The 18,022-nt window shown below is 41.3% G+C and overlaps 1 protein-coding gene across 1 annotated transcript in view; it reads left to right on the top strand.

Moving 5' to 3' along the window:
• Window positions 1-3,979: 3,979 nt before the first annotated feature.
• The window catches only part of SCEL (sciellin), a 52,704-nt gene continuing 38,661 nt past the window's right edge, over window positions 3,980-18,022 (top strand). The window contains exons 1-5 of the mRNA XM_064143927.1: window positions 3,980-4,007; window positions 10,731-10,804; window positions 15,050-15,167; window positions 16,272-16,334; window positions 16,636-16,707. Of these exons, the coding sequence (XP_063999997.1) occupies window positions 10,762-10,804; window positions 15,050-15,167; window positions 16,272-16,334; window positions 16,636-16,707 (296 nt within the window). The 5' untranslated portion in view covers window positions 3,980-4,007; window positions 10,731-10,761. The remainder of the gene's footprint in view (window positions 4,008-10,730; window positions 10,805-15,049; window positions 15,168-16,271; window positions 16,335-16,635; window positions 16,708-18,022) is intronic.

Below are 18,022 nucleotides of genomic sequence, written 5' to 3'. Positions count from 1 at the left end.
TGAAAAGTCTGTTAAGGAGCAGGAGGACCAGAATCTTTGGGGGAAGGTTAAAGAGACTCATGGGAGTCTAATAACACAATAACCTGTCCAAGTGAAAAAAATTACACTCTTTATTTCTGCCTCTTCTTTCTGTTGCAGTCACCAGTGCTGACTGACAAATTTACAGAACCATTCTGAGTCTGGATTCTGAGTCATACATTCCTCTTGGTAAGGGTGTACCCATAGGCAATATATTCCCCTGGTTAATTATTTTGACCCTGAGTGAAAAGTATCTTGGTACACAGAGCATCTCAATTTAAATAGGGCTGGACTGAGTGTTAAGGGAGGCACAGTCCTCTCTTAGTCATCTTCAAGAAGAAGGTGTCACTCTATGCATGAGCATCCCTTCCTTTTCTATGTTAAGTATTTGTTGCATGGAATTTCCCTAAATGACTCTTCTCCTTTTGACTCAACCTGCTAGAACTACTGGCTACACGTATAGGTCATCTTAGACCAAGCTTAGGCAGGAAAAATTCAAATGGTGGCAGAGATGGGCAACCCACCTCCCAGATAGATGTACCATTACCTCGCTGTGTCTGCCAGCTGAACGCTGCCAGGCAGCTGGCCATCATCCACTGCCAAGCCTTATCTGGGTTTTAGAGTGCTTAGTTTTGGTTGCCTTTTGATGTGGCTTATGTCAAACACAGTTAAGTTTGGAAAAGTCAGGTCCAATGAGCAGTCCCATAGTAGTGAACTAGGGAGAGCCAGGACCTGCACTTGAGCAATTTCCTGTGTTCATCCATGCCATTACTAAGCACACTTTTTGGCACAGTTTTGCTTGTGCCAGTCAGTAGTTATCGCTGGAGAAACACTTGAGCATGATGTCTGAAGTATAAGCCCGGGACTGTTTGCAGTAGAGGCCACGCAGGCCTTTTTGGAAGGTGAGTTTAGTGATACAGGTACAAACCATGTTGTGGCACTTATTCTTTGGCTAGACTCTGGGCTTTGGTATGTCACAGCTTCTGGAACAAGTGCAGCTTTTTTAAAGCTGTATCTTGACACTAAAAAATGTGAGCATCACTTGTTAGAACGTCTGTAAATCTTTCGGACACACTGGTTATACAACAAGCATCTTACAGTCCAGAACACAAGAGTACCAATTCTGTCTGGGAGCTCTGAAGTTGTAAAGGGTCTATCCTTTGAAGGACTATGTGTGTGAACAAAACACATCCAGTGATGTGTGCCTCCCTTTCTGGGAGCAGATTCTGAGTGGTCTTTGTCAAAAGTTACCTGCTGAGCCGTTGCTCATCACCATCCCTCTCACACAAAGCTACACAGAAGCTTCATAGGGCTAGACTGTATTATGCTGTTTTCATATGATGGCTTATGAGCCTGAATAAGGATGTGGGGGTGGAACAGTATTTTGTAGGATATTTCATACTTAAAAATGGAAATGGAACAAAAAGCTGACAAGAAGGTCATGTAAAGAAAATGCATCTTCTTAGCAATCAAGGGACACAGGCTTTGTAGAAAAGTCTATGCTGAAGCTAAGTGTGCAGAGCACAACCGTCTTGTTCAGGGGAAGGAAAACATGGGCAGTACAATAACGTATTGCCTCTCTGGAGTTTGCTGCATGCATTGGATTTTAATAGTACTGAATAAGTCCTTAAACCTAAACGACAGCATTTATGAACTAGTATGTGCAGTTTCTGACAGCACTCCTCTGTCTTAGAAGTCAACATCCCCTGCCGGCAGCTTCTTAGGAAGCATTTTAAGAACTCTTTTGCTGGCAAATAAGCCCAAGCTTCCACTGCTGTTTGCTAGAAACGGTCTCTGAACTATGCCAGCAGTCCAAACAGGGAGAGAGAGTGACCTCCAATTAGCAACCAACCTCGTTATTTTTTAATGGGAGTAGGGAAGGACTCCAAGGCACGTCTGGTTTTCTGTCACGAGTCGCATCAGGGCACCCTATAATCTGAAAAGAAATAATGTTTGGTTGGGACTTTTTTCCACCTTTGGAATATTAAATAATCACCAGAGCTAATACAAGAAGTCATTATCAATTGAATGTATTGGTTGTTGCAGATCAGTCAATAAAGGATAGATGTGCTGCTTTATTCTTAAGATGAGGTCAGTACTGTTTCCTGGAGTGTCTTACAAGTATGTGTTTTCCTGGAGAGGGTCTATTCCAACGCATCAGATGCTAAAGACTCAGCAATGATAAGTCTGGGGCTTACTTTGGGTAGCAGAATTGACTTACTGTGCCACATAGTTTCTTCTCTGTGTTCAAAGGTTTTCAGTACAGGAAAATACTGATTTTTCTACAGTCTGTATTGGTTGCATCTTTCCTTGTGTTTCTCAAACATTCTGGTTAAAGAAGGCAATGCTGTGAGACAGGTTAAGCTTATCTCTGATTTGCAAGCAGAACAGTTCTGCTTGAATGCAAAATGATGGCAAATGAATATCATCTAGCACCTGGATTGTGAAAGAAAGATGCTTCAAAACAAGAAGATATTCCTGGCCTCAGATGTTTTTATTATAAATCAAATCTATTTGCTCATATCAGCTGGAATATATATATATATATATATATATATATATATATATATATATATAAAGCCCTTTGTGCATTACTTATAAAGAAAAGACATCTCTTTCATTTGGGAGGCATGAGTGTTAACATGGCAAAGTTGCAGTTTATCAGAAAAGAGATGCATTCATAACATTTTCTTCTTGATTGTAAAAAGATAAACATATAGTACAGTGTATCTCAACTCGCCAAGACTGCCATAAATACTTTTCACTTCCAAATACCCAGACTATGAGATGTACCAAGTTCAGAAAGGTTTGCTTGCCTTGGTTAATTAACTCTGACACTTGTGGTAGTGGTTTGTGCTTGCTGTTTTCTTGTTGGCTGCTCTGCATCATCAGCTGAAGTTCATCAGATATTTGTTGTTTAGTCAATAACTTCGTGCTACAAAGTACTGAGCATAGGAAGAGCTAACCATCAGCAAAAATAAGGACTAGAAATATGGTTAAGGAGACATTTGCTAAGTTGATTTTTATCAGAGTTTGTTTTTGCTGTATTGAAAGAAACTCTTAATTTTCACAAAAGAAAATAGGACTGAAGGCTAGTCAGAAACTTGTATAGCATCCTACATACTTCATAACAAAACCCACCCCAAATATGAAGTAAGTGTGGGCCTGGATAATACCCTTTATAAACAGACTCTGAAATGTAAGCAGAGCCAAAGAGTAAGATACAGCATTCCTCTGTTCCTTGTTACTGGTAACAGCAGGGCAGTTCACAGCCTACAGAGAGAGGTATTGCAGCCGTTGTGAAGGTGTTAAAAAAAATGAAGAAAGCCTCTTCTCTCCTTTCTGTTTATTACTGGCTGTACTCAAGGAGAACACAGATGTGCGCAGATAAGAGGGACTTGAAACGAGATCTCATGTGGGAGGGCTTTCCCCCACAGATCTTTTGCCTCTGCCCACACACTCAAACAGCAGATACTTAGTGCGTATCAGATGGTAGTGTGTGTTCCCCAAGACAGGCTTCTGCAGAGCTTTCCTTTGATGAAATACAGTGCTTCTTCACTTCATCTGCATAAATACCTGGAACCCTCTAGCTGAAATGCAGCAGGTCTGCAATATAGATTTCTATGGAAAATTCAAGCCTAGTCTATTTTTCCAAAGAGTAATTCCTTCCATTTTGTGTCTGAAGGTCTGTGAAAGCACCTCATTTTGTGCAACCCAGCCCTACTGCACCTGAAAAGTACAGCAAGCACAGAAGTAACCAACTCACCAGAACTTCTAATTGATCTGGTATTTCTACAAGGTGCCACCCTTTTCCACACCTCCTACCTTCTCCTTAAGTGACTCAGCCTCTGAAGGAGAAGTCTCTTGACTTTTCAGACAGCCGAATGGGGAAGGACAGTTCAGCTCTCAGTCTGCTTTGATTGTACCTCCCTTCCAGGTATCTCCAGGTTGATTTGCCACACTAGGACACTGACTTCTACCATATATAGGTAAGGGCATTTACTTTTCTATTTTTATGTACCATATTTTCAGTACTGCAGTATGCTCTGTGCTTTCTTAGTGTACAGCTAAGGATACAACCTCAAAGGATCTAATTTTCAAGCAGTGTGGAGAAGCTTACTGTGAAAACTCAGCACTTAAAGTGTCTCAGTTTAGGTACTCAGATTCCCTGGACCTTTCTGAAATGTTCTCTTGGCCATAATATTTCACTTACTTCATTACACACGTTAATTGTATTTATCTTAGTGCTACTTCTCTCATGACAAACCTGTTGTTCAGTACACTTGTCCTGAGTCGCTGTTTTAATCTGCTTTTTGCTTTTCAGTTTGCTTTGCTGTTTCTTTATTCTGTTCTTGGAATTTTAATCTAAAATTTAAAAGTATTAAAATCTAATTTATTTGTATTTGCTTCAAGCATATGTTTAAAACAAAAAAAAATTAGCAAAAATTTGTTTTTTAAGAAAAAATTACTTGTGGAGTAGCCAGAAATCATTTCCACCTTTGCTAAAATTATGGCCAAAATACCTGTTCTGCTTTGATACAAAAATTTATCTGCACCATGAATGGAACCCATGTATAACCAGGTGGTGTTCTTCATTAGAAATATAGTAAAGTGAAAGGAACAAGTTGAATAAAAAAACAATTTTAAGATTATCATCCTCTTTCTATGCGCTATTAAAAACTAGGCACCATTTGGGACTAATCATGTAATTCTAATTTGAAGACATGTACAAATTTGAGTTCTGAGTTAACAGCTGATTTTACATTAGTGACAGTTCCAAAGCTTCATTTCTCTCAAAACAGAATCTCCTCCACCCACGTCCTGAAAAACCAGTTCTGAGAGCTCTTTCTGCTACAAATAGATGAGTGATTTCTGTCAGAGGTTCAGGCGTTCTCTATTTCTACCTTGCCATTTCCTCTTGTACTCACACATACACGTTATTCCTATTGTCTGAGATCTGTTATTAATTCTGTGGCCTCAACTGTAAGGTAAAATACTCATTCAAACACTCTTCCCCTGAAGTGTACAGATGTATTATATGGCTATTGCTCTGATACATAACTCTTGGGAGGGGGGAAAAAATCACACTAGGGAAAAGGTTTTTTGTTGCTCTCTTATACTTGCAAAATGAATGTTTTAAGTAAAGTAGTTTTAAGTAAAAGGTCAGTAAGACTAACTAATTTCCAAGTAAGCTTAAACATGTTACTTATGATTTTGAAGCACATAAATGATACTGCATATATACTTGGTGCTGTGTTGAGTCAGCAACAGCATCGTTCTTTTGCTTTGTGTCCTGACCCCACAGTCTTGAGCTACAGCAGTGGGTACTGGTGGCAGTTTTAGAGGAAAGAATGTGCAGCATCATGCAAACCTGCAATCACAAAGTGAATTCCTGTTAAGGAGTACAAATTCTAAGTAGAGCTGAAGTATGGGTAGCCAAACCTGACAGCCCAGCCACAGCACTTTTGGTATTTGAGAGGAAAAACAATGGATGTAGAGAACAGCAAAACTGGTATTAACTTCCAAACTAGAAAGATTTCATGTGACACCACTACGGATGTCTACCCAAAAGCTTGCTCATACATCTTGGTCTTGCTGTATTCAAGAGAAATAATGAAGAAAATAATAAAGTTTGCTGACCTGACATAAAAGTTGGTAACTCAAGGCAAGGAAATACAGTGATGTGCTTTGGAATGGTGATTAAGTAGGATCAAATGTGCTTTTGTTTGAAATGTCCCATTCTCCACATTCAACTCATATAAATGAAAGATAAACCAGGTAGTATAGAATTAACATTAACAGTTCCAATGGAAAAGAGGGGGGAAAAAAGGAGGAAACAAAGTTTTGAAATTCTGAGCAGAGTGCTCACAAGACAGTGAATGCTTAGCTTACTTCAGAGCATAGGAGTCCTCCAAGAAGATTGAATTTTGCTGCAAAGTTTCATATTTGAAACGGAGACATAACAAAGAATATATTTATTTTGTTTTTCATGTGGCAGATATTATGGAATATGAAAAGCTGGAATTTTAGGGCTGTGTGGCAAACAGTAGTCATCAAGCTGTGGCTATGTAGAGCCATGTATCCCAGCTGGAATTCTGTATTGACATGCCAAACTCGGTGCCTTCTCTACAGTCCAAGATGCTTTGGAAGCTGGAAGACAGGATTATTCATATTCTTGTTTGTTTTAAACTAGTGGTTCATCTACAGCTTTTTGTATCACCCACTTCATTAACAGAATCACAGAATTATTTCAGGTGGAAAATACCTCTAAGATCATCAGGTCCAACTGCCAGCTAAAACCACCAGGGCAAACAAACCATGTTGCAGAGTGCCATGTCCACACATTTCTGAAACACCTCTGGGGGTGGTAGCTCCCCCAGCTCCCTGGGCAGCCTGCCCCAGTGCCTGACCACTCTTGCAGGAAAGATTTTTTTCCTGATTTGCAACCTAAACCTTCCCTGGCATAATATCAGGCTCTTGCTCTATTGATTATTCCTTGGGAGAGGAGTCCAACCCCCCACCTCACTTCTACTTCCTTTCAGGGAGTTGTAGAGAGCAATGAGGTCTCCCCTCAGCCTCCTCTTCTCCATGCTAAACAGCACCAAGTCTCTCAGCTTCTCCTTACCGGACCTGTTTTCCAGACCCTTCACCAGCTTTGTTGCCCTTCTCTGGACCTCCTTCAGAACCTCAATGTCCTTCTTGGAGTGAGTGGGCCAAAACTGGTGTGACTTCACAAGTGCCAAGTACAGGGGCACGATCACTTCCCTACTTCCGCTGGCCACATTCATGCTAGTCTAAGCCAGGATTCTGTTGGCCTTCTTCATCACCTGAGCACACTGCTGGCTCATGTTCAGCCGTAGTAGGAAGTCTGATGTTTTAGGCACTCAAAATTGGCAGTGCTTTATAGGAAAAAACATGAGTATAAACCCAAATGTTTCTTTACTTTTATGGGAAGAAGGTGTACCTCCCTCAGCTCTCCCTCAACATCTACTATGCTGAATAGTGTGATGATCTGTGGTACCTTGAAGCTGTGGAAATACTGTTTATTTAAAGCAAAATACATATAGATTGAAGATTTATAAATAAGGTTTTAATTACTGCCAAAGAATAAAGTCTTGCTTGGTTTTAACTAGCTCAGTCTGGTGTGGAAAAGATGATCCTTACAGGAAATGTTTGTATTATTCTTGCGTACTTTCTTTTTAATAGGGCAGTGTGTATATGTGAAGCCTAATTATGCAGAAGGCTACAGCAAAGAACAGGAGAAGCAAAGCTAAAAAGGCTCTGTATGGGCAGAATGGCTGTGTTCAGATCAGCTGAAAGCTAGAAGGTCTGGCTTTGAGAATTTAAGGCAAGCCTGAGGTCTTCTGCTGATCAGTCACTGCAGGATGTGGAAAGGAAACGTGACAGTGTGAAAATGGCTATTTCTGATTAAAAAAAAAGAGGAGAGGATCTGAATCCAGGCCTGACATGTCTTGAAACTTTTTTGGAAACTCTTCATTGGACTGGCTAGGGCAGTTTTAATTTCCTTTTAAAGTTTCCTGACGCTGTTTTTACATTCAAATTACACTGGAGCTGCATTCCTGATTGTTTTTGTTTTGCATTCCAGCTGAGTTGTTTTGCTTTAGTGGTTGAGATCTTATTAAAAAAGTCTGAACGTAATTTACTACTGCACTACACTACAGAAGCCTGTAAGTTCTTTCTCACAATTCATGTACAGATTTTAAACCTTTTCCTTTTTTTTTCCTGAAACCTCTCTTGAACTGTGGCCTGAAGAGAAGCAGTTCACTGACTTGTGTGAATAATGTGGAGGTTCCAGACCTTTGGAGCTGGTTTCTAAGCAAAATGTGATCCTCATAATCTTCTCCATACTCTTTTTTCCAGATACAGAGATTTACGCACATTTAGTTCAGATCAGTGAATATCAAGGAAAAAAATTGGTTAATGAGTTATGTTCTGCCTCTTAATGCAAGATTATTTCAGTTGCTGACCTCTTGAAGTTTATCTCTCGCTGATGATTCTTGACTTTCTGTGATAGAGATTAGACCAATGTTTTTTATTATTACTATTTTGCATTTTAAATTATAACACATTCATCTTTGGTAAATGACTTGCAAGTTTGGAAGCAAGAAATAAACCCTGAGGACAGTATGGCAGAAATCTGTGAGACAAACATGCTTGTGTTTAAAATTTCAGAATGCCTGGCACATTTGCAGTGCCGGCTGTACAAGGCAGTGTGCCTCTTGCTTATGCTCTGTACGCACGCCGCTTTGGGGCTGGGAGGCTAGCTAGTGGTTTGCTTTGGGACGTGTGCAGAGATGCCGCTTTGCCCTGAAAACGTTACAAAAGGAGCATGCAAGAAGAGAGAAAATGCAGTTTTAATTAAGGGATAGAGGACAAAAGCATGCTCTTGCTGGCCTTTTCTTGTCATGGGCACAAGTGGGAGTTAGAAATGTGCTTTGCCCTTGCTTTTCAGGGTGTCAGTGTCATTAATGCATTGCTAGTTACTCTGTTGGCTTTTAAGACAAGCCTTAAAATAAATGGATTTCTTTTTAATCTTTGGCAATAATTTGCATTTCAGATGAAATGTCTGAGGCTTTCTCGCTTATCTTTAACAGAGGTGTGTAACACCTCCTTGCCAGTTCTGTGGGCATTCTTTTTCCATCGGCATTCTTTTTCCATCAGGAATCTACAGAAAGGAAGACTACAGTGTAACCTGATGTCTGCATAGCAATTCCTTGTCCGTTTTAATGAGAAATATTTAAATGGTGTCTTTTAAACAAGGCACTCTAAGCTCTAGACCACATGTAGCTTAATTTCCACAAAAGAAGGCTTCATTGTCAAAGTTTTGTGATTCAGTTCCCTTAGGAAATGACTGTGAAAGTCTTTATTAGAGAATAAATCCAGTTCCTTCTATACAAACTACCGCTTCTTCTCCAGATGGAGCAGCGGCAGTGCGCGCTGCTTGCAGAACACACCGAAACCTCAAGCTGCCTCTTGTCCTGGGGCTGACTGAAATAAAAAGCACTGTCACATGTCCAGCTGTTGCTAAGATGAGAACATAAAGAAGAGTCCTCCCTCTCATCTTCTGACAGCTCAGGAAAAACCATAGCAAAGTTGGCTGTTTTCTGGGGCTGATTGTCTGATCACCTACCTGAACACTTTCTAGGAAACCCAGCACATAGGTGCTTGAAGCCTCATGCCAGCAATTTGGGAAGTATTTTATGCTGCATTATAAATTAAATTAGGCTCAACATAACCCTAAGCGTATTTTTATGGGGTAGGAATCAGCGGTCATGTTTCCTGTACACACCTTGCCAAGGCATACTCGATGCCAACTACAGTTAAAAATAAGGGTGTATCAGAGCCTGCCAGTGGATGCAATGAAACTTTACACTCTTATAAAAACCTGGAATTTCACAACTGGGTGAGATTGGTGTCGTCTTTTGCACTGAATATTATATTCTTTTTTTCTTATCTCTTCACTCTCTGAAGATACCTGCATTTGTATGCTTCCATATTTTGCTCTCCTGCTTTTCTTTGTAAGTTTTTAGCAGTTACCTGTCAGGAAAAATACAGAATGGAAAAATCTGCTCTAAGTTCAGCTCATGGGGACACCTACTATTTCTGTGTATTTTGCTGTCAGTATTACTTGTAGGGGTCTTGCTAAACTTCTGCCAAAATTCACCATCTTCTTCATCTTCCATCCGTAAAGAAATAGCCACAAGCTCTCAGTCTACCCTTAGATGAGTAATATACTCACTCTGTGTCTCAAAAAAAAACAGGACAACTGTGTCATCCAGCAGACTGGGAATGTTCCTGATTTCAGTGAGTGCTTCTGCCACAAAAGCTGTTTTCCAGTGCGTCTGGAACTTTAGCATCCTGGCCAGTGGAGCTGGTTTGGACCTTCCAGTGTTAACAGTATCTCCTTGGGAAATGTTGGTTTTCAAATAGGAGTCTGTCTGCTAAAGAGGGTCAGTTTTGTTCACACTCAGGTGAGTATTAGGACGGCTGTTTTTTTGTACTTCAGGTGGAGTCTCCCATTGTTGACATGTCATGGTATTCTGGTTGATACCTTCTCTAGGAAAGCTAGTATTCAGAATCCAGCTACAAAGCACAACATGAAAGCTTTTCTGTGGCTGAACTCCTCAGTAATTACTGTTTTTCTAAAATCAGCAGTCTCAGAGGCTCAGCATTTCACCTGGTTTGAGATAAGGGCAGAAGTCAGTGACTGGAAAACTGCTGCAGGGCAGAAGAACCGCCTTTGTCTTGGACCCCTGTGTTAGGTGCAGGCACTGAAGCTGTGAGACCTGTCAGTGTGGCTAGGTGAGCCTGTGTGCTCCAGGTGCTGCTCTGAGCCACAGACTGTTATCATTTTCCTATTAAGCTCATTGCCTCACCCTATCCTTCATTACTCTGTCTTGCCCTCCAAAGCTTTCACCCTGCATCCTCTCAGGGAAGGATCTTCCAACAAGGAAAAGGAAGGCGAGACAGTGTGACAGAGACACAGGCAAATGATACACACAGTCATTGGTGCGGGGGTAAAAGTCACTGTCATGCACGAGTATCACTCCGAAGAGAGCTGCAGCTAGCACTAAGTCATTCTACTTGATCAGACTAAACTTCTGCACGGAGGTGATCATGTTGGCACATGAGCTGAAACTGTCCTTGGCCTGACTCCTAATCTCATCTTCGTTCTTCATATTTTCATTTAGATTCCCACAGAAGAGCAGCACACCGAAGAAAATGTCGACATTCAGCATACGGAAACCATCACCAAATCAGAGTGGTAATACTGAGTCTCCTTAATTTGCTGGTCTTGGGGTACTTAGAGGCTGAGGATAGCCTCCCTCTTCTTTAGGTGTCACCGTGCCCCTTGTGCCACTCCCTCACAGGGCTTGCCCCATGCTGCGGTGTCAGGCTGGTGATGGCTTTCACAGTAGGATCCATGTCAGTGGCACAGGCAGCAGTGTTGTGCAGAGCTTTCGCTGGCAGAGGTTGAGGCCTAAACAGCACCCCGGGCAGAGTATTGTGGTGGAGTCGAGGGAACCAGGCAGTGTGGTGCAAGATGGTGGTTCCCTCTGCTGAGGCTTGTGGTTGCTGTAGAAGTGCCTCAGAAGCATGGCGGCTGGCAGGGCAGTGGGCAGACAGGGCATCCATCAGTCTTGCTGTGGAGAAACAAGGAGAAGCTGAGGAAAATTAAGATGAGGGAGACAGGAGACTAAAGCTCATTATTATCAGGTGGAAATGTTTGTTCCCGTGGAGGGACAAACCTTTAAGAGAGGTAAAGTTTGGTTTCCATGCAGCAAAATTCTCGGGTGGAAGTTTGAAGCCCTCTGGAAGTTTAATTTCTCCAGAATGTACAAAATACTTATAAAAAGTGAAGGCGCCTGAGGACCAGGTTTGAGTGGGACATGCTGTTCCTGAGTAAACCAGAATGGGCACAGCTGTGGTGGGCATCAGCTTGGCTCTAATGTGTTAAGAAGAATGAGAAAGGGATGAGTTCTGTCTGCTTGTACTCATGACCTGAACTGTTGCACCAAATCTATATTTAATCCTTTAATTTTGGGCCAGAAATGAGCACTTTTCAGCAAACTCAGGGCTTCCTGCACTAACGAATTGCTTGTGATGCTTCCTGAAAATAAATGTGGCAGATCTCTCGAAACCTTGTTCAAACTAAGCACTTAAGAAAGCCATAATTGCTCTGGAATCCAACCAATTTTTTGGGTAGGTGATGACAGTTTTCCTAAAATATTGTTGGAGAAAGGATCCAATATTATACGTGCAAGGTCAGGTTTAATTTTCTGATGTGCACTGAGTGCTTCTTGAATATATTGGAAACACTTCTGTTGTGTTTGTGTTCAAGATTCACAGGAGGTTGTGGCTGACAGTACAGTGCAGATTAAAATGTATTGCAGACAGCTGAAAGCATTTTTGGATAAAACCATTAGCAAGATAGGAATGCTGGAATCATTTCTACCCCTTCAGCTGCCATCAGCTATCCTTGCTGTAGAGAACTTCTGTCTCTGCAACTCATATACTTGGGCTCACATTTTTCTTACTTGCAAAACTTAACGTTTTTTCCTTTGTACTTCTACATGTTTTCTTTTATTTTTGGTGCAAGTGATTGTACCAGATCACAAATATCTAAATATTGATGGGAATGGGAAGGTGCAGTTTTTGCTGTTGGATCTTCACTGAAGTCATTTATTGATTGGTGGAAAAGATTTTTTTTTCTATGTATGTTGATCAAAGTCCCTCTTGCGTCCCAGTCATTGCAAGCCTCATCAGTATATTCAAACCAGTAAACATTCAGAGCCAAGGCACTTTCTGTCATCTTGTTCTTCATTTCCAACTCTCTCCATTCTTGACTAGCAGATGGAGGTCTCCGTTCAGTTTGCAAGAAGTGGTTACTTTCATAGACGTTTTAATGAACCACTGGAGCTGTGCAGGCGAGGCTGGGGAGTCTTCACTTCTGGAATGCTTTAAATTAAGATTTTCATAAATATTTTTAGGAGACAAACCAGCTCAATAGGCAGTGAACAAGCTGATGCAGAAATGGTGCAGGGAGGAGGGACAGCTTTTTGTTCTCAATATACCGTGATTTCCAGAACATTCTTACAAGTGCCGTCTTTTATCTGCCTGTTCATTTTTCAGTCATTTCAAAGGGCTGCATCTATACTGATTAAAACCAACCAACCAACCAAAAAACCCTGAACCCCAAAATACAGATCTTGCACTAGAGCCAAGACATAGCAACATACATCTGTGCTATCACAGCCATACTTAAATAGTTTTTTGCTTCTCTGTCAGCTCAGTCCCAAGGAACGTTTGCAGTCTTTTAATTCCTTCTCTGACCTTTTACATTGGGTAGTATGGACATAGCTACATGGAACTGCACCAGATAAGAGCAGCTGCCATTTGAGTTACAGTCAGAGGCACATTTTAGACAGAACTTTTGATTTGTACTGCAGTGTTTTTCTTTTGCAAGAAAAGTGTACTTTAAAAATCAACCTTGTCTATTGCCAGCTAAAATAAATGTTTTGGGGCTTTGTTATGACTTGGTCTTTCATTTGCTGTATCTGTCATTTTTCATGTGAGGACTACAGTTGGAGTTCTTGTTTGAAAAGCAAGAAGTACATTTTTATTAAATCTCAGCAGACTGCCAAAAGACAGCTCTGACAAACAGCATAATGCTGACTGCCTATGAAGTGTGGTCTTTCTGAGCAGAACATTTATGGTCAGATGTCCTTACTGAACACTAGATAGTGATGTCTCTTGAAATCTGGTGGTGTTAAACTCCTTTTCATGGATGCTCAGAAAGTCAGGAATTGGTGAAAAAAATAATGAAGATGTCTAACAGAGAACATGAGAACTCAGTATTTGTCATCAACCAGTTTGGTGATTAATGGCATGCTACTGATGAAGGTTTTGCATATTTAGTTTTTCACCTCTTGTCTGGGAAAGTTCAAGGCAAGAAACGTGATCAAAAAGTGGAGTTTCTGTTTAGGCTTAAATTCTAGTTTCCATATTGAAGAGGAATTTTAAAGTGGCACAGTAACATTTCCTCTCATCTCAAACAGGCTGACGATATGAAGCTTAGGTGTCAAGAAGAAGAACTGAGAATACTGGAGGATAGTCACTGAATTTTGTGCTTGCTTCTGGGCCAAAGTTCTCATAAAGGGAAACCAAATGAGATAAACATCAGCTTTTTAATACAGCGAGGAAGACGTAGTCTCAAAAGTCAAGTGAACATTGTGTTGTCAGTTCCTCTGTACACAGAATATTAGCAGTGTCACAGAACATCAGAGGTTGGAAGGGATCTCCAGAGATTGCCCAGTCCACCCCCCCTGCCAAAGCAAGATCACCTAAGGTAGTCTGCATAGGAATGCATCCAGGCAGCTTCTGAAAGTCTCCAGAGAAGGAGACTCCACAACTTCTCCGGGCAGCCTGTCCCAGTACTCCATCACCCTCACTGTAAAGAAGTTTTTCCTCATCACTGGATCACAGGATATTAGGGGTTGGAAGGGACCCAACGAGATCGAGTCCAACGCCCCTGCCAGAGCAGGACAATCCTAACACAGATCACAGAGGAACACATCCAGACAGGCCTTGGAAGTCTCCAGAGAAGGAGACTCCACAACCTCTCTGGGGAACCTGTTCCAGTGCTCTGGGACCCTTGCAGTAAAGAAGTTCCCCCTTGTGTTAAGGCAGAACCTCCTGTGCTGCAATTTACACCCATTGCTCCTTGTCCTATCACAGGACACGTTGAGGCAAAACCTTCTATGTTCCAGTTTGTCGGGCAAAGATGTTTTTGGCTGTCTTCGTAGCTAAAGCTGGCATTTCATAGAGTATGTGAGCATGCATGTCTGTCTGTCCTTCCCAAAGACCTTGAAAGCCAAACACCAGTTTTAGTTAAATGTGACATAATGGTATAGATCTTAAAGATAGTGCTTTTAATAGAAGTTTAGCAAAACTTGATAGCTGGTTAGAGAGGAGACTCTCTAGTGTTAGCCACTGAGGGAAAAAGCCTCTAACCCTTTTGAGAAACCTGAAAATCCATGCATGTGGGGCTGGTTGTAGGTGGAAGGCCACGTGACCATCTCGAGATTAGCTTTCATCTGAAGTTTGCATCCTGTCACACATCTGCAAATGCAAAACCCACAAACATCCCAGGAAACAGGATCCATGAGTTGTCTTTCCTGGAATTACTCTTGTATGTATATTTCATCATTCCTTTATCAGATCTGTGATGTTTGTTTACATCAAAAATCTACAAAGCAGTTTCCTATTGGAATGAAACCTCATTTAATTTGGTAAATTAGGCTTCTGCCAAGTCCCTTCAAGATTGAAGGGATTAAGCCACCAATTTTTAAGGAAACAGCATGCAGTGGAATGCACTAGACCGGAACGATATCTGAGGAAGCAATCAGTGCTACTCAAAAAAATCAGCCTTACTTAAATCAGCAGTACTTAAAGCTTCCAAAGTTCTTCAGTATGTTAATGTTCAAGACATGTTTCTTTCCATTTGCAGATAAAAAGAGCCCCTCTGTTGCAATCAAAAGCAGGCAACAGGCTACTCACGATATTAATAAACGACGGACTCTTCTGCAGGACAGCAGCTGGATAAAGAAGAGGCCCGAGGAGGAAAGGTAAGGAAGATCTGAAATGCAGGTCTTCTGCACGCACTTCAGCTCGCCATGCACATGTTCTTCAAGTGCCTGCTTTTCAAGAGTGCTGTCAGCCAGAGCGATGTGAATTTGACCAAGTAACTATTCTTTGCTTACCTTACCTGAGCCTGCAGTGTGCCCAGGTGCCACGGAAGTGCAGTGGTGTCTTGGCCTGTGTCAGGAGCAGTGTGGCCAGCAGGACTAGGGATGTAATTCTGCCCCTACTGAGGTGCTGGATGAGACTGGTGAGGGGGCTAGAGGGAAAGTCTTATGAGGAGCGGCTGAGAGAGCTGGGGTTGTTTAGTCTGGAGAAGAGGAGACTTAGAGGGGACCTTATGACTCTCTACAACTAGCTGAAGGGAAGTTGTAGTCAAGTGGGGGTCATGCTCTTTTCCTAGGCAACTAGTGACAGGACAGGAGGGCATGGTCCAAAGTTGTGCCAGGCAAAGTTTAGATTGGATATTAGGAAGCACTTTCTCATGGAAAGGCTGATTAAGCACTGGAATGGACTGCCCAGGGAGGTGGCAGAGTCATCATCCCTGGAGGTCTTTAAGGAAAGATTGGACGTAGCACTTGGTGGCATGGTTTAGCTGATGTAGTGGTGTTAGGTTATAGGCTGGACTTGATGATCTCAGAGGTCTTTTCCAGCCTCAATGATTTTGTGATTCTATGGTTAAAGATTACCTTTGGAACTATTAGTTAGCAGGACTTACTGACTTTAGAGCACTGAGCATTCTACTCTACAAGACAAATTCCACATTTCATAAATTGGTGAACTTGCAGGAATAAATCATGACAAGGCCTTCTAAAGGAGCTTAGCTCTGAATCAGTGGCATTTACTCTAATGCAAACTAGGACTTGAATTACGGTAGAAACTCCACCTTGAGATCAGGCCCTCATTATCTTGCTCATCAACAGCACACAGAAGGAGATCATTCTTACTCTGAAATGTCTGGGGTCATCTAATGCATGGATCTCTAGCTGGTGTAATTGCAGTAGCAGTGAACACAAATCCTTTGCCAAGAAATCATTTCCTATTTTTAGAACTCAAATTTTAACTAACCCCTGTTTTTCTTTTGCTTGAAGTGCTGATGAAAACTATGGGAGGGCTGTGCTTAATCAATACAAATCCCAAGACAGCCTACACAGGTACTGTAGAATATTTTGAACACTTCTGTATTGTATTGTCAAAGAGAACTGTGTCCTTTTACTATGTTCTTTTGCATAGCAAGAGCTTGACTTGTTTAATTTTAGTCCCTGCAAGGTTCCACTGTGAATCTAACCCCAGTGTTGACAATCGAGCTCATCGTTGCAACGGATGCCAGATTGGATCTTGGGGGTTTGAAATCCTGTGTGATAAATTCTCTGAGACTTATTTAGTACTGTACTGGTGATAAGTTGTTTGACAACAACAGTGACCAAAGTCCCTCGTCCAAACTTTTTTTTATAGCACTGGCACAAATGAAAAGGAAGATCAGAAAGCTGTACTTGGACGATACAGGTCTGATACTACCTTGGACAGGTAGGCTTTTTCTGTATGCATTGTGTTTTGTGATTCTCATACCTGTCAGAGGTCTTAAAGTATGAATGGAATTGATTTGACTTGATGATCTTAAAGGTCTCTTCCAAACCAAACAATTCTGTGATTCTGTGGAATCAGTGAGGTGTTGGTTTTTTCTTGTTTATTGTCTGAGTAGAAGGCATTGTATGATTTTTGCATCAATTGCTGATGGGACAAATGGAAATGTGATTTGAGAAAAGGTTTTTTGACATCTTGTTCTTCTTTCTCTGCATCAGTCTCTGGGTTTTCCTGTCCTCCTAAATTAAGTAGCTGTGCAGATGATAGCCAGTCCCCAATTTCCTGTTTTTCAAGTTAAAAATCAAAGTCCTATCTCCAATAGCCAAATGCAGCATGCTAAACCCCTGGTTCTTTGCAGGTCCTTGCTGCCACTTCACACATTTTCAAATATGCTTATCATACAGGTGCTCAACTTGAATATCCTCTTCAGGCTTGGCCTCTGTTAAGACGTGACCATGCTTGTGTTTGCAGATTCTTTCTGCATTGCATCTCCAAGCTTCACCCTCCATTAACATCTGATGTCTACAAGGTGCTGAGGCTATGAGCATCAGCACTTTGATGCACACTGTGGAAAAAGTACACTTGTTTTGCTGGGTCTTAGCACTGTGTTATTTTGCCCAAGGAGCCTTACTTCTGTTATAAGAAAAGCAAAAATATTAGTATGAAAAATTTACCTTCTCCATAGAATTCTTGAACAGAATAAGCTACAGAGCGATGGGATATCATCTCTTCATTGATTCTCCTACAGCCATCAAATGCTGCTGTTTGTGCACTTATTGTGAGGAAGTCATTCTGTAACTTCAGTTTACCTCCTCCTTTGCCCTGCATCTTTTCTGTTTTCACATTAGTCTCTTTGATTTGGGCGTCTAAATCTCCAGGCAGGTATTTAAGATGGGGACACACTTTGTGTATATAGAGAAGTATAACAACAGATGATAGTTCATTTGCTAGTCCTTTCCTTGTACTTCATAATAGCGAATCTGCTCTTTTGAATACTGCTATACAATTTCAAGACCTCTTTCCTGAGTGATAATAGCTGTTTCAGAGATAAACTGTTTTTCTTGGCAGGCATTACTTTGCATCTAAGAAAAGTGAATGTCATCTGTCATTTTAACAACCTGACGTGTTAGGAGATGACTTCTGAAAGCTTTTGCAGTCAGAGTTTGTTTAGACTGCCATGAGTTAGTATCATTGGCAAGCAACATCATCCCCCTCCTTCTTTTCCAGATAATTCATAAGCATACGGAAAAACACAAAA

The sequence above is a fragment of the Pogoniulus pusillus genome, chromosome 5 (assembly GCF_015220805.1).
Source record: "Pogoniulus pusillus isolate bPogPus1 chromosome 5, bPogPus1.pri, whole genome shotgun sequence".
In the NCBI taxonomy this organism is placed as follows: domain Eukaryota; kingdom Metazoa; phylum Chordata; class Aves; order Piciformes; family Lybiidae; genus Pogoniulus; species Pogoniulus pusillus.
The sequence above is the reverse complement of the archived record's forward strand: the minus strand, read 5'-3'. Positions and strand labels throughout refer to the sequence as shown.